Here is a 25888-nt window from a genome sequence, read left to right as displayed (position 1 = left end):
TTAAAATAAAAAAAATCATAGGATTTGCAATATTTCTTCTAGATTGTTTTTTTTTCTTTTTTAAGGAAGATAAACTTATTAAATGTAAATCATGAGAAAATGAGCACTATTTAAATTGTTGTAACGACATCTGTCCAAAAACTTTCAGTATGGTGTCATGAATATTGACAACTGAAAGTTTTTTGTATTGTTATTAATCTGAATGGCTGATTTTATTTTTGGCAGTTTTGTCTTTTACGAAAATAAAATATAATCGTTTCGAACTTCAGTCGTTTAGAATATATTATAATGAAAAAACCATAACTGTGACGCACCAATCGCCGTTATTTTAAAAAATAGCACCGTAACTGCATGTAAGACATTTTTTTGACACATTAATACCGCAAGATATTTATTTTTATTTTGTAGGTACGTTATCTTTGATCTATTTTTTAAAACAACTAAAAATACTAAATAAGTTAATATAATATAACAATAAAATAAATAATATAAACATTTTTAAAAATCCGTCTTTAATAATATTAAGTACACGTCTGCATTACTAGTAAATATTCCGCAACAATTAAAGACTACATATAAAATCTCAAGGTTAATTTCTTTAGCCAACTTAAAAATGCAAAAAGCGCGAAATATTTTAAACTCGGTGATAAGCCTACCCTCCGACGACTCAAGCATAGACGTTCTCACGATGTCCTGTCCCAACACCAGTAATACACCTCCTATATAATTTATTTTTATTTTTATGTTTCTATACAATTTTTTTATATATCATATTATAATATAGGCACTTATATAGTCATATGTTATAAATAATTTGTATAATTATGCATTATCAATTGTTAAACTGCTAAAATGTAAAATAATATTACCAATAAGATGATGACTCTGTCAGGTACACTTAAAAATAAAAAAAAACTAGTAAATCTTAACATGGTGCACTGCACTCTTACGCGGTCACTACCACGACCGTTTTCTTGTCATTGCGCGCGCATTACGCCGACGACAATGTATACCTCCAACCAACATGCTGCGATCGAATAGGCGTGGGGCGATGTTGTATGAGACGACCGGCTATCAGCGGCCTGTCACACTGTCTCATTTCTACCGCGCAATCGTTCGGCCCACTCGCTCCATCTGCTGTCACGTTTCCCGTCCCATCTTAAAAAAAACGTTCGACGATCACATATACCATAAGGTTGTTGCCACACGCATCCGAACGGATTATGGTGTATATAACGCGGCTCAGCGCCATATTGTATTTTTATTTCATTATACAAGCTAACTTTATGTCACCTTAATACACCATACTTTTAGTGTGTTCATACCAACAAGCGTATTTTTCTTTTGTACTGAGCCAACCAGTAAGACAGATAAACTATTATTTTAAAAATTATGAATATTAAAATTAGGCTTTTTAAAAATATTTTATTTCTTCTTAATTTAATGTTATATAATATTTACAAAGTGTCAGTTATGGAATATAAATTATATTAATTTTACTATTATTTACCGTTATCGATCTTTCAAGTTTTTTTATTTTTGAATAACAATAACATTCATTTTTATTTTTTATTCCGAAGTAGATCATTTTACAGTATTTAGATATTGAATTTCAAACAATTGTATTTAATTATTTATAATCTTACAATATTATAAATATTTAAAGATAAAATGACAATACATTCAATTTAATTTTATAATTTAAAAACCTACATAATATATCTCAAAAATCTAATAAACATGAATAATATGCAATATAAAATTACAGATTTGGATTTATTTTCAATAACATGAAATACATTTTTTTTCTAGTTAATAGAACTGAGTTATACTCTTGTATTTTTTACAATTGCGCCAGACAAATATGCAAATGCTTGAAATCTTTTTCCTAATTATTACCTATAGTTATTTCTATTAAAATGTAACATAAAAAAAATACAATATGTAATAGTAATAGAATCTCGGTTTGGAGTGGTTTAATGATATCACTGTTCATAAATTTAAAATAATTATAATGAAATTGATCTGTACAAATTGTTCTAAAATACTCAACTACTAATACATATTATTATTACTACCTAAATAAATCTGAGAATAGTTATTCGGAAAATAATTTTGACTTGACAGATATTGTTATTTTGATGTGAAGTTTATCTATTAAATACATTTATTCACCGATAAATAAACTCGATATTTTAAAACTGAGAAAAAGTATAAGAAAATAGATCGTCTGCGTTAAGATTAATTTTGTTGTGTTTGATACTATAATCATAGAAATTCAATTTAATGTATTCATTACTACTCATCCCTCATGGTTATAAAAAAATATAATGTAGTTCTGGAAACAACTTCTAACTTTTAAGACTGAAGCATGAATACTGCTCCAAAAGGTAAAAGTTAAGGAAGAGCACACATTGTTGTAAAGCCAATATTATCGGATCAGAATATAAAATTGAACACACGAAACAACGTTTTATATTTATTATTTATTACATTTATCATACCTATAGTAAAATATCATCATTTGCCGTCACATACACATGTGAGTAAGATTAAGATATGTCCTATAACTTTTTTTTCGTTTTTAAACCGTTGGCGCCGCGGGAATTCTTTTGCGATACTTCTTTCGCAAAATACTTCCTATAACTAACTTATATTATTAATCTGGCAAGACTTCCGGTTATCGATCAAATATAGTTTACAGTAATATAAGCATCTAATATAAGATTTCATCATACATCGAACCACGTCGTGACATTTTTCGACAAGCTTACAAAACATCGGCTTCTGATGCGGAGCTTGTTCATCTTCAGGTATCATGACTTTACGTCCATATTGTATGCAACCACCAGTAATACGTGTAGGTGAAACTACGATGGTGAAACTCGTATTTACAAATTGCATGCCACGTACATCACGTGGTTTCTCTTCTGTGTACATCTGTGACTCATCAGATTACTATTAATTACGAACAACTTGTCGTACACATCGCACTAATAAATTTTCTCGCCCACATGCGTCCCGTAGTTATCAAATGAGCACTAAATATACTACCACATACAAACGTCGTCGCTTGCATTATTTTATTTTGTTAATATACGCTTGAATATTGGGAGACTAATATCGTATATTATTTTAAATAATATTGATCAATAACGAATCTATTATTTTGATATGTTGTTTTTAGTTTAATGTACCAGATTCAGGTCGGGGTCCGAGTTGCGATCATACTTTAGCAACTACCCATCCAGATTAGGGACCGAGTCTGCTACTAAAAACGCGAATAGTAAAATTATTTTCACGAGTTAGTAATGGAATACGAATTTATTTATTGGTTGCATAATATTGTATAAAATAAATCACATAACATTGTAAGTAGTAACTGCCTAGTTAAATTTAGAATTTAATATTATTGGTTATTAATAGTTCTGGAGTAGCATAACTGCAGAACATGGTTATAGAAACAATTTTTTTTCACATTTTATGAAAGGGTACATTGTTTTTTTTTGGTTAAATAAAAATTTCACAAAATGTTTTGTTCAGTAGGTACTGAATAATGTTGAGATTTTTTTTATAGCATTTTTGGATTAACGCAGTTTATAATGTATTACATTTTATTGCACAGATTGTGTGTAGGTATGTATACGAAAAAACTAAGAAAGTAGCAAACATTTATCGAACGATGCTAGTAAAATAAGTAATTCAAATCTAAGTGGCAAGCACATGCTACTAGTAGGTTATGAGTGCGTTCAATTTGTTCTAAAGGTGTAAAATAAATTATTTGTTTAAAACGTGTGTACAGAAGTTTGATAATATAAAAGGTAAAGACATATTTATCGTTTTAATAAGAAACATTTTAATAAATCATCAGTTCTATAAATGGCTTAACAATTTAATACCTGGAGCAATTTTATTATGAAACAGTGATAATTTGTATTCCGTTTAATAACATAATATAAAGTAAAGTATATATATTTTGTAATTAATAGCTGACAGCTGTAGGTGTGGTGTTTAAAATCACAGCTGTAAAAAAATATTTATTAAACTATTTTTGACGATTTACATTACTTTAGATTTAGAACAAAACGTACCATTCAAATTCTGAATGATCATTAGCATAAAATTTACAGTTGAATTAGCTTACTGAAAGGCGAGTATACTATGTATGTTCTTATATTTATAAGATTAGAGGAATGCGAATTACTTAGATTAACTGTAGTTACGTTCATCCGATGTGATGTGGTATAAGCATTGAATAGCCAATAGCTGAATAAGTCTTTTCGATTACAGATGGAAGAGCTAATAGAAAATAAATTATGTTCCTTAAATTATATAACAAAAATATACTGTAAATAATATGGAAAATCGTATATTGGATAAAATATTCCTTGAGCTCTACAGATAACGAAGACTCGTAACATAATATAATGTGAAATCGACCCGACCCGAGTTAGAGCCACAAAGAAATAGGATGAATCGTTTTGGTTAAAACAGACCATCATGACGTCTGCCTGTAAAGATATCTAACAAACCCATGATGATTTATATTATCACTGATAAATGGTGATAGGATAGGGAAAGGACTCTGATAAAAAATCTCGACTCCCGGGTGTGCTACACGGGCACCCGGAGAATAACGATTGATAGTAGGTAATATTTATCACGAACTTGGGTTATCTGAGAAAATCGCGATCAAATGAACGTGAAATTAGCTTTGCAAACATATTATTATGTTTTCCGTATTGATAGCCAAAGTAAATCGGTCTGGCTACACGAGGAATTATTGAGACACCCAAGTATTATATATATTCTGTATATAAATGTCTGGCACGGTCAGTGGAATTATTCATGACATAATCCCGAGTATCACAGAACCATATGCACATCAATAACATTCTTGTCGTCGATTAAACGTCAAATTTAGCATTTATATATAACGTGTTTTGTTAATTGGTATTATATTTAGTAATTAATATACAGATTGTCCCAAATTTTCCATGAGTCATTTTATGTATAACTGTGGAAAATCAATAACTAAATCTTAATGAAAGTTTCTTGAACAAAAAGCTATAGGAAAATTTTAGTTTAATTGAAATATATTTAAAAACTAAAATAAATTAAATATTAAAAATATTTGTAATTTTTAAAATAACCATTTTTTTTTTTAATTTTAGTTTCCAAAAATTGAAAAATATATCAAAATGTATTAAAAATTCACAAACTAAGTTATTTTCTATGTCTATGAAAATAACAAATAATTTTATGATACCAATCATATTTTATCACTTAAATGTAGAGCTTATTAAATACATAATAACTAACATACAATTAATGTTTAAACGGATGCGATAAATTTTAAATTTTTACCAACAACTATTATTCTAAGTTCTATTAGATATAAAAACTTAACCTGTTCTAATTGTAGTAAAATACAAATAAACTTTAATACATTCAACAGACTTATATTAAACTATTGTAAAGTACCTATTTATATAAATATATATATATCAATCAAAAATGTTGACATTTTTATTATAGCTATAATTTTGTAATTAAAAATCTATAAAATGTTTAATGTTTAGGTATAGCTAAAGTTTAAAAATGTAATGCAAGATTTCTCATAATTAGTTCATACTGTAACCAAAAAAATATATGAACACGGTTTTTATTTATAGATATATTGAGTTAAAATTTAGAAGAAATTAAAAATATAAACGAAGAATAACGATTTTAGTTATTTTGTTTTAATTTGAAAATAGTGTTCGTTGGTACTTAAAACTTTTACGTATATTATATTTTTATACACAATCACATTTTAATGCAATGTTTTCGCCAAAACAATAATTCAACCTACCGTTATTTTTCCGCTCAGAATTATAATAATTAAATTTAAATTTAACAAATACGTTACTTTTTAATAATGAGGTACACTTATCACCTACTATACAGCAGAGCGATTAACTATACTTTACCCAATTTAGGCAATGTTTTTGTGGCTATTATTTAAAATAACATTGCATTTACATACTTCAATACCTAATTATTATAGTCCCTAGTTAAATAATGATGTTATTTATTAATTTATTATAAACGTAAATTTTCCCAAATTGACTGTTTTTAGTTATATTTAAAAAATGTAAAAAAAAAATATGTTTAATATTCACAACATTCGTGATAATTTATTATATATTTACTGGATACAAGAATACATACGAAACCGTTATTAAGTAAAATGTCAATTATGAAAATATAAATAAATCATCAATAATTGAAGTATAATAGCGGCTATTTCAAAATTTAAACATTTTTCATTTTATACATAAAAATATAAATACACACAGTATAATTTATTATATATTATTATTTTATACAAACGATAATATTCTAAAGAAAAAATATAAACGATCTGGAATTGAACAGACAAGACTGACATGTGGTTTAATGATAGTATAATAAGTAACCCTCTTAAATGTCATACTTGTGTTACCGATTTAACAAGCAAACATTTCTTTAACAAACGTAGACAATTTTAAGAACAAAAATTTGAAATTAAAATAATTTAACACCTTTCATAGCACAACTACTAATTAATCCATAAAAATGTAATTTAACGGTTTGCAATGCAGGCGAATGCTTGAATGCACATCGAGAAACATTTTTTTTATTTCTCTTTATTCTCGGAGAATATAGAAAAATTGTAAAAATTAATAGTAATTACCTACTAAGTTTTACCTAAAATATTTTTAAACTAGTTTCTGTGGGAATTAAAATAAAATATTTATCTATTTGTTTGCATATTAATATATTGCATGGTGTATTACAATGGTCTGACACATTGAAATGTAAATTTGAATGTGACATTGTTATATGATACAATATTTTTACTTTCAAAAAATATACAAAACGTAGTTTTTTTTGTAGATATTTTTATTCTACCCTATACATCGTATAATATATATAAGACCTTCTATAAAACGTCTTTCAGTTTATTCAATTAATAGTGAGGATGATATTATTAATTATTATCAATTGTCTGCAGTTTTCTATTATTTAAATTTTGTTATTTTTTTTTTTGTTATCATTTTATATTGTATATAATGATAATAATACGGAGACACATTATTATAGGTGCCTATTGTTTAAGAGGCAGTTAATATTGAAATTCTAACCATATTAGAAGGGCTAGCAGAATATTCCGATTCGTCCCCTGTTCTTGGAAATTGTATACAACCGTCACTGCTGTCACCATCACTATAACTTTATAATGGCGTTGTTAGGACCATCACTCATTTTATCCAGAAATAAACATGTATTGTCTTATATCGCGACACTGTCAACTCCGGGGCATAGATTCAGGGTATATTATAATAATATGTACGCGGTTTACGGCCGAAATAATCAGCAACTACATATTCACGGGGATCCACGTAATGCGTGTTTGCGAAGAACTCCGGAGATTATTATTCACGCAAGCGAAGTGTCGCGCGCGCGTGTTTTATCAACATTTCATAGACGAGATGGCGTTTCCATAAAATACTTTTAATGACATATTATAACGTATTATTTCTACTGTGATCATAAGATTATTCGTTTGTACATATATATATATATATATATATATATATGCTTGCACGGGCTTCACAATAGTCAGAATTCTAAGGTAGAAAAAAAACTTGTCTACAAAAACATTACGATTTGTATACTTTTGAAAGTTAAAAGAAATTGTTGTTCGCTAATATCTGTAATCGTATACTTGACGATTTATATTATTTAATTACATCTAATTCTACACCGTTATAATATTATCAATATTTAAACTATGTACATTTTTAAATTTTTAAATATAAATAAAAACTACGCATTTTGTGTAGGTATAACTGCATGTTACATGTCAAACGTAAATAATTATCAATTGGACTTGAAATATTAAATAAAATACAAAAATAAAACGTCTTATAAAAATCTATAACGATTGTCGCTAATAGGAGAGTATTTACATCTACATTATACATAATATTTCTCTTTGTTTTCAATTAATTTTCTAATGATCCTAGTGGTCGCAGTCCGTCAAAAAAGAGTCTATGTTCACACGTATCTCGTGAACGCCTAGTTTAACATGCTTGCTTGAATACTTATTGCACTCTTGTAAGAAAATAATTCAAGCTGTTAAAAGTTAACGAATAATTTTATCTTATTATTTGTAATTTGGTCGAATATTTCAATTCCATTTAGTTAGTATTATTTTCTAATTTAATATTTTTTTTTGTGGTAGGAAAACGATAGGCAGGTACCCTTGTTATCTCAAAAAAAATATGGTATTCATCTCGATATCCATTATAGTGATTAGTGACGCCTATGTACATGGCATATATATAGATTTTATATATCTTGAGTAAGTATGTACTCATATTATTGTATACCTAATATATTACACATTTTAACTATAAAAACGCGAAGAAATGACGGCCTATGGTATATTTATATTAAAGTAGTATAAACAGTTATAGATATTACGTACTAATAAATTATATAAATCTTTAACTTTAATTTCACAAAATCAGTGATTTAGCTTAGATACCTACACAAAAATAACTTGTTTTCATCTCTTTCAAAATTATGAAATAGGTCTTTATCTTTCACTTAATTTAATAGTTTGGAAATTATTGGGGTAAATTTATTATACATTTGATTAAATTGTTATTGCATGTATAAGCATATTATTCTAAACAGAAATAATTCACGTTTTATTATTTCATATTACATGGATAAATGCTAGATTTAGTTATTGTCAATATATTTCATACTTTCTCCAAACGAAAAAAAATGCATTATACCAACGACACTTTTTATTTAATTTTACAACTCTATTACCGCCACTTGCAACGAATATTATTTACAATACAAATAGGATCGTGTATTTTATTCTGTGCGTGTATATTTGTTATATGATCCGTATTTAGATTATTATATAATTTATATCTGTGATAATTTAATAGCAAAAATATTTTTTTAAATGACAACTATCGACTATGTCCATAATATAAGTTTAGACTTACCTATAGGCTATAACTATTTAGAAGTTATTCGAAAAATATTGTCTGCAATTTTTTTTTTTTTTTTTAATCGATTGACGTTTTATGTGTTGCAGTTATTTCATTTATATTTATCTTTCGATTTTCTATCTACAAATACATTCTGAATTCAACTCGATTTTCAATACCCAACCCCGTCTCTTTTTATGGTGTATTTATACTATCTAACGTATATTCTATTCTTTATACTATAATAAATCGATAAAGACGTATTCTGGACTATGGTTCAATAATATAAGAAACATGCGTTATTCTACTTATTTAGAAACATTTTATAAAATCATTTTTTCAGCTCTGTTTTTTATTTAAGTCACTGTATACAATGTTGAAATAATATTTTAAGTTGAGTAATGTAGATATTTTAAAGTAAATGTCCTGTAACAAATTCTACCGCTTCCAGTGACGTTAATTATAATTACTGTGAGGTATAGATACCTACTATTATTTTTTTCCTCAATATCACCTGCTTTTTTAAACGAAACCTCTACAGTCTTTTAGTTTGTTTTATAAAATGTAATTTTATGGTTATATAATTGATATTGCAAGTATATTTTATCTTAATTAATTTAACTATAACAATACAACTTCATACAACTTTTATTAACCACATCCTTTTTGAGTTATCTAAATTAGGTACCGTATGTTTGGGATGTCATATTTTATTCATATTTATTTAATGAGACTTATGTTACACTTTTTTGAACTATTCTTAACAAATAAACTAAATGGAAATTTAAAATAGTTTTCCAACACTTAATCGAATACAATGAACAAATTGTTATTTTATTATATCTGAGTGAATTTTAAGTCTAATTCAAATATTCAATAACACTGTTATAATATAAAACACGATATCGTATTTATTTATTGAAATATAAACAACACAGTGAAATTTAATTTAATTTTTAATCAAATTCAATTGAAATGCATATATCACAGTATTAATATTTGTTTTTTCGTAAATTATTAAGTCAATTATATAAAGTATAGTCGATTAGCCCAATATTGTTACAACTGTTTACCAATGTAATATTAACAAATATATATATTATTCCATAATTGAATTAGAATAATGTATCTATAACGTATTATTATAAATTTATATAGTATTTATTTAATGACTATAACTCAAACTATAGTTAATATCAAAATTAAAATAAATATATATTACATAAAATTTAAAATATATTAATTTTAATGTTACCTATGCATTTATATTTTAGTTTTTAATGCTTGGATTACACAAATACTGAAATACACTAAATCATATTACAACGAAACTACGAGAGCGTTATTTGTTACATACCTACACTTGTAATCAAAACCTATTTCAGTAATGAGACATATTCAACAGTCATTACACATATTATTAAGATACATTACACCTTAACGTATTACAGCTTACAATTATACATATTATACAATATTTTTAGCGTAGATGATATATAATTTTAAATTATATCGTTTACCACAAGACCTTCTTCTGTCAGACGTCAATGAAGATGAAGATCAAACTTAAAGCTACCACAAACACACCAAATTTGTAATTAATTAAATATGTAAATACACTTGTAATAGCATGTATATTCTAAAACTTTTTAAGATTTAATAAATAAAAAATAAAAAAAATAAATAATATTATTCCAGTAAACATATTTTATAAAAAAGGCTTTTTAATCAGTTCAATAGCTTACTTGAAAATGTGAAACAATATCCAGAATTGTTTAATTGGAAAAGGTTGTTTAGAAAAGTGTTATGACTAAGATAGATTCACATTGCATAATGAATATGTATATAAACACTCATTGTGACGAAACGATTTAATGAATACTTAAAATTAACATTATTTTTCATCTGATTATATTTTTTTTTATTAGTCAAATTGATAAAAACCTTTAGTCTCTATAATCTCAACAATTATTAAATAGTGTCTTGATTGATTAACTATAAATCGTTAAAATATATTTACATTAATCGTTGATGATATTGGTAATATTATATTATCTACTACATTTTATTTCTTCGTTTTGTATTAAATATTTTATCATAATTTCAACCTATAATATAATTGAATTGTATCAGTTATATTATTAATAATAATTTGTTATTACACTGAGTGTATTTCGATTAACATATCCATAGATTCATATACCTATGTAGTATGTATTTTTTCCAATAAGTAGTTTTATTTATTATTCTTATTGAACTTAAGTTCGCCGAAACTATGAGTTGCATTAGTGCATTACCTTGGCTTTGGCTTATAGTCTATGGTTACATTCTATTTTCACAAATATATACCTAATATTACTTTCATTCGTGAATTCAAGTATAAAACTTGTGTACTATCGTGTTATAAGTATTTTATTAAATTATCAACGCGATCAAAGAAATTTCGTTATTAAATGTATAGAATATGCCAAAAACACGATGTGTAAAAAAAAATGAGTTTTTGTGAAACCGCTAAATATTGTAATTCGTATTCGTATAATCTACGATGAATCTGTTATAAATGTACAGTATACAGTGAGTATATAGTATATTGTACCAAAAACATTGACATTTATAAAGATGTTTATCGCAAGGCTTAAATTATAATGATAAATCAAACAATACTACGTTTCAAAATCGCACAGTCGATAATTTATATCATAGCGGTTAACTGTTTAGACGGAATAATGGTTTTATCTAACCCTGATAATATGCTGAAGGACAAACAATAAACGATAATATGCAGAGAAATATTCGCACAAGAAAATATTATAGAACCATAAAGAATTGTTAATGGACCATTTCTGTTTGACGCCCGTTGAAAAACTTGAATCAATCAGCTGTCGGATATTCGAATAACTATGATATAATATATGTACTAGACTTATACTTATAAAAGCTGTTTGTTATGTAGTACTTAGGAACCGGAAATGTATGTATTTGCATATTAATGCTCAACATATGCACCATAGCTTATAAAATGTAGGCATTTCCTATCGAACTGATTTCATAAACCATATTTTGACTTTGCATATTTAAGAGGTTCAAGCGTAATATCTCGTTCTTAAGACATGTAATTTGCATAAGCTGTGTACATCTTTAATACTCCACTAACGTCCTATACTCGGAAACCAATTATAATTATTGTCAAAATATTTAGTTCTAACTAAAATTAGAAATGGTAGATATGGACGTTTGGTGTATGTAATGATTATTAATAACACTACGTAATTATTTATCTTTTATTCCCGATGAGGCATAAAATATTTGGTAATATATTTCAATAACAAACCAATTTCATCTTGGTTATAAAAAAATGTCTTTACATCAGAAAACTTTTAACTAACAATTTCTTTTATTCCTTTTATTGATATTGAAATAATATTTATTACTTTTATGATTTTTAATTTACTTAGATTTCGCTTTATATTTAATCTTATCAAGTCATATAGAAACAAGGTGTTTTTTAGATAATTATTTACCATTTTTTGAGATTAGAAATAAGTGATAAGCCAGTTTGATTTATATTTTTCAAGCATCAACATCTTTTCATATAAAATATATTTATACTCATAAATATTTTTTTAATCTAAAATATTAATTCTTTACTTCGGTATACATAAATTATAATATTTTGTCAGAATATTATTCAAAGTTTAATACATTTTACATTTATTTGAGTTTTATGATGAATTAAGTCTATATATTGTGTTTGCATGAATATTATATGTTTTTGCATAAGTTATGTTAAATAACAGTATATTATAATTTTAATATATTTTGTAAAACATTACTCATAAAAGCATTAGAAATGAAGATTAGGCGGAAAACCTTAATGCCATTTCTTTGTACAGTTAATGTTTTCATGGTAGAATAAAATGAAAATCATGATACTGTTGGATAACATATCTTTATGACTGCATTATAGAAATATGGATGTAGGAAGGAATTACATTTTTAATGATCCGGCACTCGTGTCCTCTTTCGTCCAGCAATATATAATCTTAACATATATGTGTACGCTTTTGTTCAACATATTTACGAACCAATTTTATAACAACAAAATAATTTATAAATTTAATCAGAGAAAATTATAGTGAATTAAATCGTGGGGAATTACTGAAAAACAATTCAGAAGTATCAGGTGCCAAGAAATATCAAAATGTATAATACAAATGTAATCTCCAAAAATTAAAAATAACTCAAAACAATTATGTCAGATTTATTTGCAAGACTAAACTAAAGTTTCTTATAGGAGTGATATAATATTAACGACAAGAATTATTAATTTGCTTCGAAATTAATATTCCAATCGTATTTATTTTTTGTTGTCGAAAAGCCGTCGTTAGAAACGGAGTTATTGTTGCCTCTTTACGTTATTTTATTGTATTTATTTTTCGAGTAGGTATATTCAAAAATATTTTTTAAATATTACATTAATCTGATTTTCTATTATTATTTATTAAATTATGTTATTACTCAGATTATGAATATAGATGAAAAAATGTATCTCTTGAATAGTGTTTGTAGTGTTTACTTTAATATACATAACAAATGAGTCAAATTTGCTAACGCTTCAAATCTCAAATAATAACTGTAATAACATTTATTTTTCCACTACATTATCCCTTTCTTAAATTTACAAATTATTTATATATGTTTAGCTTTAACGTAAACAAAACAATGCATTAAAATTCATTGCGGATAAAACCTCATACCACCACGAAACAAACTAAGACTTTTTTATCGTCCGATTTATAAACAAAAAAAAAATTAAATGTTTAGATGTTGAATATTTATAAGAACTAAAAACCGTTAGCTAGATTCATAAACATCTGTTTTGTATTTTAAAATCGCCATATATTAATATTTTAAAAAACATTTTCGTATCGTTAATATCCTAATTCTCGATTCTTCAATCAATAAGCTGCTTATATGCATACAATACAAGTGAATATGTCCAATTAAAATAATTATTTTATTAACTAGATGTTTAGAAGCGTGAATAAATACCTATAGTAATTAATAAACATAATATTCTTTTATATTAATACTACAGAGACCATTATTTTATTATTTCAACGAACTATCTATAATATAGTTTCTATACTATAAAATTAACTCGATTGTAAGACGTCTTTAGTTTTTTTCTTTTTATCATCTAATAACGATAAGGTAGACACCTTGAATATTCCTTTGTATGATTTTCTCTGTACGTTTATTTTTATAAAAATATTATTATATACAATCTGTTTGCATGACAAAGAAAAAAATCTATAACTCAACAGAACTGTGTTATTGTGTTATTATTGAAATATTTTGTATATTTATTTATTATTATGAACATGTGTATAAGTATAATGAATTATTGAAACCTAAGTTTATAGTTCTAAAAATGTGTTGCAAAATTTATATGATGATATTGGAAAAACACAAATTATTATTATTATTATTCTTTATTAATATCTACATGTTTTTTAATAAAATCATATGTCCACGTCGTATTATATTAGGATATTAGGAATTAGAAAGACAATTTATGAACATGAAATATTTTTACTTAAGTGTTTCATTATTAATTAAGTTCTAAAAGGCTTGTAAGTTGAACGCAATTATGAGAATAACACTCATAGAATGAATAAAAATAATATATTTTATTATTTATGTATAATGTTTATACAGTTTTAAATTAACAATGATACAATTAATGTTTAATTATATAAAAAGTATAATATAATTATAAATAATAATAATAATAGTAGTCATGTCTAATTGAGTAAAAACGTTTCAAATTATTTAATGTACTTGAAACGAAAAATTAAAAAATAGCAACTCCTCTTATATAGTTTCAATGTTTTTATTAATTATATAATTAAAAGTTAAAATTGTATGTGCATACAAATTTGTAGTTGTAAAATTCATGAAAACCCTAAATATATATTATTTATTTAAAAAAAATTCAAATAATTAATAAATGTAGTTTTGTTAAGTATTATTTTGTGTTAAATTAATTGTTAATCATTTGAAACCAAAAATAACCAAAATATTGATATTACTGTATTTTTATTTTTTAATTTATTTAAGGCAATTTTAAAATACATTATTATTATATTAATTATGATTTTAAAAATATTTTAGTAATTTCAAAAAAAAAAAAAACAATATCTAGAAGAAATAAATATTTCAATTAAAAACATATTAAAATAAATATACAACACAAACTAGATATATTATTTTTATAAGCCCCATTGTCTTAAAAGAAAAGAGGCTTTAGGAAAGAATATAGGACATGGTGTAGTTTAAAATATACTCGTAATAACGATAAATCTTGAGGACGATTTTCATACGTAGATGGTTATTATTATTTGAATTATAACAAATATGAACACGAAAATGATTATACCATAAATTTTACGGTTATCTGTAGTGTTTTTATTTATGATATTTTTCATAACGACGTGATGAACGTTGCGATATCGACGAACACTCAAAGTGTAATAATATACTTAAGTATATACAATATACATATTATATAATATAGAAACAACTCTCAGCAATTTCTGACTACTAAATAGCGTGTTTAAGCGTCTAAAAAAACCAAAAGAATAGTACTTCTTGCATAGTTACTAGCTGTATTACCTAACTTATTTCACCCGGTAATAATCTTTTTATCGTTTTCCATTTTGCTACTGCTGAAATATATTATACAAACAAAATTACAATGATTCATTCTATAATTTTCCACTTCTTAATGCTGGAAATATTTGTTATGGTAACACAAAAAACTAAAAACCGATTCAATAAAAACCAGACTTAAATTTAATATCGTTAAGATTAGTATTAGCCTTTCTTTTATGTGTTTACATAAAAAGATATGTCTAAAATTAAGTAAGCAAATCACGATTGTAAATCATATAATCTTAAAAGTTATTATTATAGTTATTTTCATAAGTTTTTATTTTTATTTTTTAAATATATTTGTAAAGAAATGTAAATGTCATTTTTCTACTAATAACAAAAATAATAATAATTAACTAATGGCTAACATTTAAATAAAAATTATTGGATTTTCATGAGCCAAAACTAAATTCATATATGACCTTCCATTTAACAACCTATAGGGGTTAAATCCTTCAAGTCTCAAAGAATTGATTTATATATAATTTTTATTGTAAATAGTATAGTATTAGACTGAGTCAATGTTGGAAAACAAACAAAGAAAAATTAACTTGTAAACGTATAATAGCTAATAAACAGTACGCATTTAAAAAATCGTAAAACCATACATTTTAAAGAATATGCAACAACAAAAATGAACAGACAAATACATACATAATCGTGTTCTCAAAAATATAGTCCTCAAATAGGTATACTTAAAATCAACATTTTAACATATGCGTTGTTAAATTGGGGCGAATGGTGAATTCGTGAAATCGCGCAGTTAAGGTAAAAAACAATATGATCTATAACTACCACTATTGATCTACAGTCCGATTGGAATGCAAACGGTATCCGCGACGACAGCGGTGATCAATATGAGTGCATATCACACGTGTCATCGAACAACGACGCGCAAATCGTCGACCATTTACATCGCCACCGTCAGATATTTTACGCGTCACCCTTCGGTTGACCGCGCCATACTCGCAATGATGAAACCGACTATATACAGATGCCGACTACCCTTTTGTCTAAACGCCACGTGTACAATTCGTTGCCAGTATTATAGTGTATGTAGATAAAGTTATTTTCGACGGTTTCGAAATGTTTAATGCATTGAGACTACCGCCTGATGCTTACTGGCTTGTATGGTTAGGTATACGTAACATTGACACCTATCCAAAATGATTGCCTCTCCGGAAAAAATAATATAAAATGCACCTTTTACAAAAAAATCGTCGACTTAACAATTTTTAGGGGAAAAAAATAATTCTAATTTTGAAAAAATAACTAGTATCGTCTCATAGACCATTCCTTAAATTGTATGCACAAAACGAATTGTTTTAAAATATGATCCTTAAGAGTAAAATACTTCGACGTTGCAACTCGGAATTTAAATAATTTCATCATAAAAGAAAAAATTGAGATAAGAATCCCCTGGATATATGACATGTATAATAATAATATTTAGTTTGATTACATATAATTTCAATATAATTTTATTCTGTTATTAAAATAGAATTATTGAAAGATACATGTATTATTTTATGGTTGATTTTCTAAAATGGTTGATCGTTTGCCGCTGCATATACCTATTATAACTTAACGCGACAATAATTTCACAAATAAATGATATTATATGAAAAAAAAAAAATAATAGCTAAATTGTATATTTTAAAGATGAAATTTCAAAAATATTTATTTGAAAAATAAATGTATTGACGAGGACAAATATTACAGAACACTTTATGTCTATATTAAATTGTAATATGTACTATATATTTTTATTCTCTAAAAAAATATCTTTTTAAAAAGAATATAATAAAAGAATCTGATATTCCTATGTATCATGAAATACTCAAAATACTCAATATGGTTTCTTATTCCAAATTATTATTAACTCGACCGTTGTGATGATATTATTTGATTTCAAAACCTTGAAGATTTCTTATTGTAAGTAAAAATGTTGGGTCAGTCAATAGTGTAATTTAAATTTTTACTTAAGTATAATATATGGACAACCATAAAATGTTATTTCTAAAAATTCAAATATCGATTATCGTTTTAAGTTTATATTGAATCCGATGAATAGCTAACATCCCCTAATTATTATCATTTTCTTCATGGAAATTGTCATGTTTAAGTGACATTCGTATTTCAACTAACCCTATTGTCTAATTAAAAGCGTCAATAATTACGAATTTATTCTAAAGTTCCTTATATACATTACAGTCATTGAGTTTGTATTGTTGCGTTAGAGTAAGTTCTACTAATAAACTAATCCTCAATAGCATACTGTAATTCAAAGAGAACAATACTTAATATAATAAAATTACTTTTGTGCGAAGTTCTCGATAAATATGAAAATTAACTATTATATCAATTATAAGTAGTTCTTTGTTTGTAGGTATTCACGATTATTTAGAAGTATTATTTCCATAGCTATGGATATAAAAATAATTAATAATAATTATATTTAATATCACGTTTTTTAGGTAATAGTTTAATTTTCCGGAAATAAAGACGGGTACGATTACGAATCATACGAAGGAAAATTATTAATACACGTGACATTCCCATGCAGTGGTGATGTCAACGTTATTGTTGAAATACGTATTTTCAGTAAGTAGTTTATATTTAGTTCATGTTTTTGAAGTTTTATTATTTAAAACAATAAAAGATAAATTAAATTATTAATTCTTATTAATTAATATTATGTAGCACGTCGGACGAGTAGGTACTTCTTCTTTTCATAAAATATTTCAGAGTACCTCTTTTTATTTTTTCTAAATGACATTTAATATTGACCAAGTTTCTGGAAACTCGTGTTTTTTTCTTCTGCACAAAATAGTTTATACACATATATATATATATTTGAATAAGATACCTTTGCATTAATTATTTTATATAGATAGGACAGTCTGTTTTAATAATTAAATACCACTAAATACATTTCAATTATTTACATTCATCATTCATTTTGATAAAATATTCTACACATTTTTTAGTTAATAATTTTATGTTTTTAAAATAAAAATTACTTTAAAAAAAATAATATATACTTGTGATTTCACTATAAACTTATAATTTAAATGCATAAGGAGTTATTCAATATTGACTTTATAAATGCAATAAGTTAAAAATAAAAATTTATTATTATTTTAAATATAATATATTTGAACCTAAACTATTGTTATATTATACTGTGCAATAATACTCATTGATTACCTATTTATAAAATAATATGTTCTAATAAAATATCTAGTAAAATGTTAATAAATTTATATTAATAATTCCAATTTTCAAATCATCGTAGCCATTTCCCAAATCTATTGGTCATTAATTTATACGTGTTGTCTTTAGTATAAAATTTAAATTAATCAAAAATGTCCAAAATTACTTTTTAGATTTAATAAATCAACATTTTCAACAAAAAAAGTGTTCTGCGTAATAATTTCACAGGAAAAAGGATAATTTTTATAACATAAAATTAATGAAACTTTAAATTATTTTATATAAAAATAATCAATAAACGAACATGCAATTTGTTTATTTTTTTTATGGCTAAAATAAATAAAATAAATCGACAGTACGTATATTCTACGTACATACGTATACTTTTGTGTAGGTAGTTCTCTAACCAGCCAGAGAACACGCCGATTCTGCGCAGGGTGTCACTTGGAGATGCGTAGAAGAACCTATTTCCGTCGGACCACGGTCTGTCCTCTCACTGGACAAAGTTTAGTAAAATACATTAATTTAAATAAAATGAAACCTAAGATTAAAACTGTTATAAGTAATATAATAAAATTAATTATACATTAAAAGTTTAAAACATTGTTATACTTTGTAAATTGGTATCAAATTACATCTTAAAGACATTACTAAATGCCAGGTTTTGTATAATAAATAATAACATTAAAAATGTTATTGTATCAATTATATCATGTTATTATGTTTTAATACGCACTTTTAGTAATTATATCCTTTCAAACCGCTCGACATTGAGTGACATTTTCTTTCTGACATTTTGAGGTTATAGTATCTCATGCAAGTGTGTATAACAATCAATCATGTATTGGTATACAAAAAAAATGAACAAGCAATGAGCCATAGTACGTATACTGTTTTTGTGACAGATTTTTTTTTTCAAAACTCTTGAAATGGTTAATGGTTTTAATTTTAACTACACTCAAATAAAAAGTAATAGTGTCAGTGTAATATTATATTATTATGAAACATATGCTAAAGTTAAAAATAAAACGTGTAAAAAAAATTATACAAGTAATAAAAAAGTATTTTATGAGTTTATGACAATCAATTGAACCTAATATCAGTTTTTGAAGAAATTTAGAGAATAAAAATATACGATGGTCAGAGAGTAGAAAAATATCAAGAAAATTTAAAACATTATTATAATGAGACATGGGAGGACTGTTAATATTGAATTTAAGGCTCGAAACACATGAACATATTTTCAACAGGAAATTTCTTATCGCACGCTATTTTTAATGTGTGGTAAAGTCACGGTGCACGCAACAATTATCGAAATGTCACACGTTAATATTGCGATGCGACACTCATATGTTGTGCTTTATTCATTTTAACGTATTTTCAACAAAACGTTAAACGACGGTGTGATACAAATGCCCCGTGGTAAAACAACCATCATGTGTTTCAATCCTAAAAGATATAAAACGTAAGAAATTATTTTCAATTGATTCTAGCATAAGATTTTGTTTTAACGTATTATTTACCTGTATGAGAAGGCAACACTTTAGATTGATAAGAGGGCAATAGAGGATTTTTAAGGGAATAGGATCTATGAATGAACCACTAGTGTGTTTAATAAATACCAAGTTACGAGAAGCGTATTCTTGATCGTTTCAGAATGAGAAGAAAAATTTAATTTAGAATCAAAAATTGTATCTAAATCTTTAAGTTGAGGAACAAGCTCGGTATTAAAATCAGAAAAAGAGGATTAAAGGTTAATACAATTTTTGATTAAGTACAATTTCATAAATTTACATTTTTAAATTATTTATATTACACCATATAAGTAGGTTATTAATATCTAACTGTAAATTAATAAGCACTAAATCTTGTTAAAATTTTATAGTTTTTACTGGTTTGGCGTGGTCGGCAAAGAGAAAGATATTAGAAATATTGATAACATTAAGAAGATCATTTATAAATATATTAAAAAGTAGAGTTGACAGGTGTCTCCTTGAAATATATTTGATTGTATATAAAACTATTTAGAGCTAAACTTAAGATTTTTAATCTTGTAACGTCTAGATAGAAATGATTGAAACCAATTTAGTAAAGAATCAAAAACTCCAAACAACTCTTATTTTTTAATAAGAATTATATGATTATAACTTAGTCAAATGACTGAAAATTCAGTATAGAGAATATCGGTTTGTGCATTGGCTTCAAAAACTGAAGGATTATATTTTTTATAATAATTAAATTATTACAGACAGATCGTTTGGGGATAAATCCATATTAGTTATTTGAAGATTGAAAAACAAACGTTTGATAATTTAACACCGAATTGAAGTCAATTTTTATCATCACTGCGTTGTGAATAATTCGCTCTTTGTTATTTCCATTTGGGTACATGACATCTAAAATATAGGTGCCGGAAATTTAAAATAATAAGCAGGTATAACTGCCAGAGGAAATCAAAGCAATAGAGTAATTCATCCTAGGATGTTTATAACGACTCGGTAAAATGATGTAGGAAAAAATGTCTATAAAAAAGAAAAATAACCACTATTGTAGTGGGGGGTAAAAATAAAAATATATAACTACATTTTTCTTGTTGTACAAAATATAATATCATAATATACTGAATTTACCCACAGTTCATCCGAGAGAAAATAAGTTGTATTGAATTCGACTGGTGTATAGGTATCGACTATTCGCACTGTTACAATATTATTTGCTTACTCGTGATATTTTATATTGTTGTTTTTGTTACGTTATAACATGGACAGCAGCGTATTGCGTCTCGTACGATTGTGATTGAGCGTATTGTCCGTGCAGAGCCGTAAAGCTATTTGATGTCGTCTGTGGGCAAAAATGTACAAGAGTCTGTCTCTCCTACACCTCAATATGGATGGAATCATCAGATTAACTCTCTTCGTCCAAATCGGAAAAGGTGACTCTATATCGGAATGCATATTGTACGAAAACATTGCGTATTATAACTATCCGCCCCACACTTGTTGTTCTTACCCCTCCAAAACACTCTTTACGGATTAATATAATATTTTAGCGTCATAGCTCATATAAGACGTAAGCTTAGGGTTTTAAATTTGAAATGTTTCAATTGAAATATTTCAATGAAATATTGAAAAATACTTTTTCTTTTTTTAAATGTATTCGGTTATAGTTGATTAGAAATAATATATTGATTATAAACAGAAAATATTAATAGTAAATATGCAAAAATATGCACTATACATTTTTGATATTTATCACTTGTATTATTAATTGGGTCCTTATTGGTTATTATTATTATTATTATTTATTATACATATTTTCTTTGTTTCACACAATAAACCAACTTTTGAAAATTATCACTTGCAAGTTGACGTGATTATAAACTTTAAGATATAATAATTTATATTTTATTTTTCATTGCAATGAAATATTTCAAGAAAATAAATGTCATGCAATTTTAAAACCCTACGTAAGCTACTTTAATAGCTACTAATTCGTCGATAATATTGAAAAAGAACTGATTGTAGCGCGGTGTCTCAACCATGGTCAGCAAATTTAGGACCATGCGTTGCTTCTATAGCTAAGTACTTATTGCCATAGACTTTTTTCCATAAATATTATGATAATATTGTTCTTATGAAACTATGGGTTGCATTTTACCAAGCCAAGGCGTTTGTATAATTCCTTCTCAACTTGTATGTATTTAACGTTTATATGGCTTTGTTTTGTTTTATGTAAATCTCAATGAATTAAACCGAGCACGATTTACTGGCGTTATGGTTAAAATGTGTTAAATAATGATTTTTTTTCTTTATAATTTTGCGGATTTAATTACAGTCTTTATTCGAGTGTTTTAAGTAAAATTTAAATGCAGTTTAATTTGCCTAAATAAGACTACACTGCAGGAATACCTTTATAGTTTCAGAAATGTTCAATCATGCAATTCTTATTAGTTATTTAATGATCATTTATATAAATGTAAATAGTCTATAGACATATAAATAAAAAAAGCTATAACAATTAAAAATTTCAAGTTATTATAATAGTTCATACTATAAATGATTCATTTTCGTATTTAGCTATAAAAATAAAAAAAAGTAAAGAAAAATTGTTATTTAAAAAATGTATTTTCATAATAGGTACTGTTTTTATTTTATATAACAAGATATATTTACGTGTTTTATAAATTATAATAATATTATGCAATTATTCCACATTAATTTTAAGTCATTTAATGAATAGATACTTATAAATATTTTTCACAAGAAAGGTTAATAATTATTATATATTTAAATTTTTTTAATTGTGAAAATTATGAAAACTGTTATTATTTATAATTATACCGTTTTAATATGAATTTAATAATAATCAATAATATCATTTTTTCGTCATGCCTTTATAGAGCTGTATGCACTGCATATTTTTCATTCTAATTTTTTTTAATTCAAGCTTCGATGACCTTAAATTTTCTGTAAAGTCTTTTTTTTTATTTTATGTTTATTTTAAAAAACTATAATCAATAATATTAAGTTTTCATATTATATATAATAATATAATATTATAATAAACTAAATATTTGTTGTTTTATTAATCAAGATTATTTTAAATGAGAATAACGGATTTAATTCACTATTTCAGCGGTTATGGTTTTTAAAAATTACTATTGAATTTCTGTCTATTTGCTTTTTGAAGGGATGCTCCAATAATAAAAATGTTCATATAATTGTACAAGGTTTGCGGTGAAGTATAATATAATAAATAGCAAGTATTAATTAAAGTATCGACTATTCACATAACCCACGGTTATATAAAATAATCAAAATAAAATAAATTCCTACTTATTATTCAAACACTTGATAAATGTGAAAAGTTTTTACATTATTACTCTAGTTAACATATTTTTTATTTTACACATCACAAAATTTACAATTTTTTATATTTCATTATACTATCTTCAATTTTAATTGTTTTCAAATGTATACTTACATATTTAATGAATAGTGAAAATTTAATGACTTAACGTAATTTATTAATTTCATTATTAATTGATTTATATATAAAAAAAAAAGTATCAACTATTGCTTTGGTTATATTATAAAATATATGTAAGATTAGGTAGTAGGTTCAAATAAGCTAATTATTTTATTCAGTATAATGTTTTTGTGTCACTACTCCTAAGTGTTTTATTGTTATATGCTGTTCTTGCGAAGAAATCCTTGTTGAAATTAATTTAATTAATTGTTACCTATTATTGATCATATTTTAGAAACAGATTTAGATAAAATAAAGGTTCGGTTTTTATAATAGAAACAACAAATATCAATAAATAACGCAATTAAATATTTAAGTTACAAGTTTACAACTCAAATAACAATAAACGTATACGACCTAATGGGAGGGTTACTAATTTTTACGGACGTATGTTGTATATTTGATGTACCTACTTCGTAAAATATAATACATTACTTAATACTGTTTTTGAATGAATAATATACAATTTTAAATAGATAATATAGGCACTTATCGATTCGGTAAATTATAAGGTTGCCTATTTATAGAATTTTGGACATTTTTATAATATTGCGAACAAAACTAATCATACATTACAGATATAAATATTAATGTACCATGAGAGTAGAGTGAGGCTACTGTTAACTTGATATTAGTTGTGTAAATGTTAAGATGTATTTATCTATACATATATATTTTTACAGAGAGAGGATTACCAGTTCGAATAAGGTCTGTCCAAAGGTCATGTGTTCGAATGTAAACTAATCAAATACTCTTATGTTAGAAATGTTTTATGTACTAAAGATCAAAGTGTTTGAACATATCATGAAGTAATATATTTTAAGATATTAATTGCAATGATATTGATGATGTTGAAGGGTATCTCCCATAATAAATCTAATAATCGTTGATTATCATCGAATCTACTCAGACCACAATAATGTTGTTGATAGCATAGTTGTATTTTAGTTTATTCTATATGTTCTAAATGTGTCACTAATTAATTAATTTATCCATATAATTTATTGTATCAAATTAGTTTAATTAAATTTAATATGAGTGGAAAAAATATTCAAATTATACTTATTAGTATTCACGGAGGTATAACTATTATAAGTTTAAACAATTTCGTAAATACGTATAAAAGATAAAAATGTAATTAGAAAAACTGATTCTAAAAATATGTTTTTATTGGACGTGTACATTTAAGTGTGATGCTAAAATTAAAACTATCGAGTCTCGTGAATGTAAACATATTTTTGAAGAAAACTACTCAATACCTGAACATCTGCATGTGTTTGATCTTGTATTTATTTAGGTGAAAAAAAATTAAACAAAAATCAAAAATTGTCACACGTAATTCCAATGAAAAAAAGCTATTAAAATTTACCAACCAATAACCAGAAATTGCTGGCACTTCAAAAACAGTATCTAGTTCAATTAGTAAAAAGTCAGTTAAAAACAAATATTTAAGCGATAAAGAAAACCTATTTTATAATTAAAAAAATTACTGTTTCTTAAAAAATGAATCCCCCTTTATCATTTATGTAATATACTATACAATGATAATTTTTTAGTAAAATAAAACAAAGATAATTTATTGTAATAACGATTGAGAAATTGTAAGATTTTACAAAAATTAAAATGCTAGTTGGCGATGTAACTTTTAAAGTATGTCCAAAACTCTTTTATTAATTTTATGTTTTTAATCCTTTGATTAAAAAAAAGTACAGATGACAATTTACTCATCAGTCATCGCTCTAGCATTTTCCTTGATTACCGAGAAAAATTAAGAACTTTATACGCTATAATGGACTACTAAATTACAATAAATGCTAAGAGCTATTAGGAAATATGTTGTTTCACAATAACTACGAATTCTTGGACTCGACATTACGAATCATGAT

At 25.3% G+C, this 25888-nt stretch overlaps 1 protein-coding gene across 2 annotated transcripts in view; it reads left to right on the top strand.

Moving 5' to 3' along the window:
- LOC132922415 (RYamide receptor) overlaps positions 1–25888 on the top strand; it is a 94205-nt gene that overhangs the window by 14322 nt on the left and 53995 nt on the right. The window contains exon 2 of one of the 2 annotated variants that reach the window (XM_060985922.1): positions 18236–18362. The exons of the other annotated variant lie outside the window; for it this stretch is intronic. Within the exon in view, the coding sequence (XP_060841905.1) occupies positions 18330–18362 (33 nt within the window). The 5' untranslated portion in view covers positions 18236–18329. The remainder of the gene's footprint in view (positions 1–18235; positions 18363–25888) is intronic. 2 annotated transcript variants of the gene reach the window in all.

This window comes from Rhopalosiphum padi, chromosome 2 (assembly GCF_020882245.1).
Source record: "Rhopalosiphum padi isolate XX-2018 chromosome 2, ASM2088224v1, whole genome shotgun sequence".
Taxonomy (NCBI): Eukaryota; Metazoa; Arthropoda; class Insecta; order Hemiptera; family Aphididae; genus Rhopalosiphum; species Rhopalosiphum padi.
Note: the sequence above shows the minus strand (reverse complement) of the source record. Positions and strands in the feature narration are given on the sequence as shown.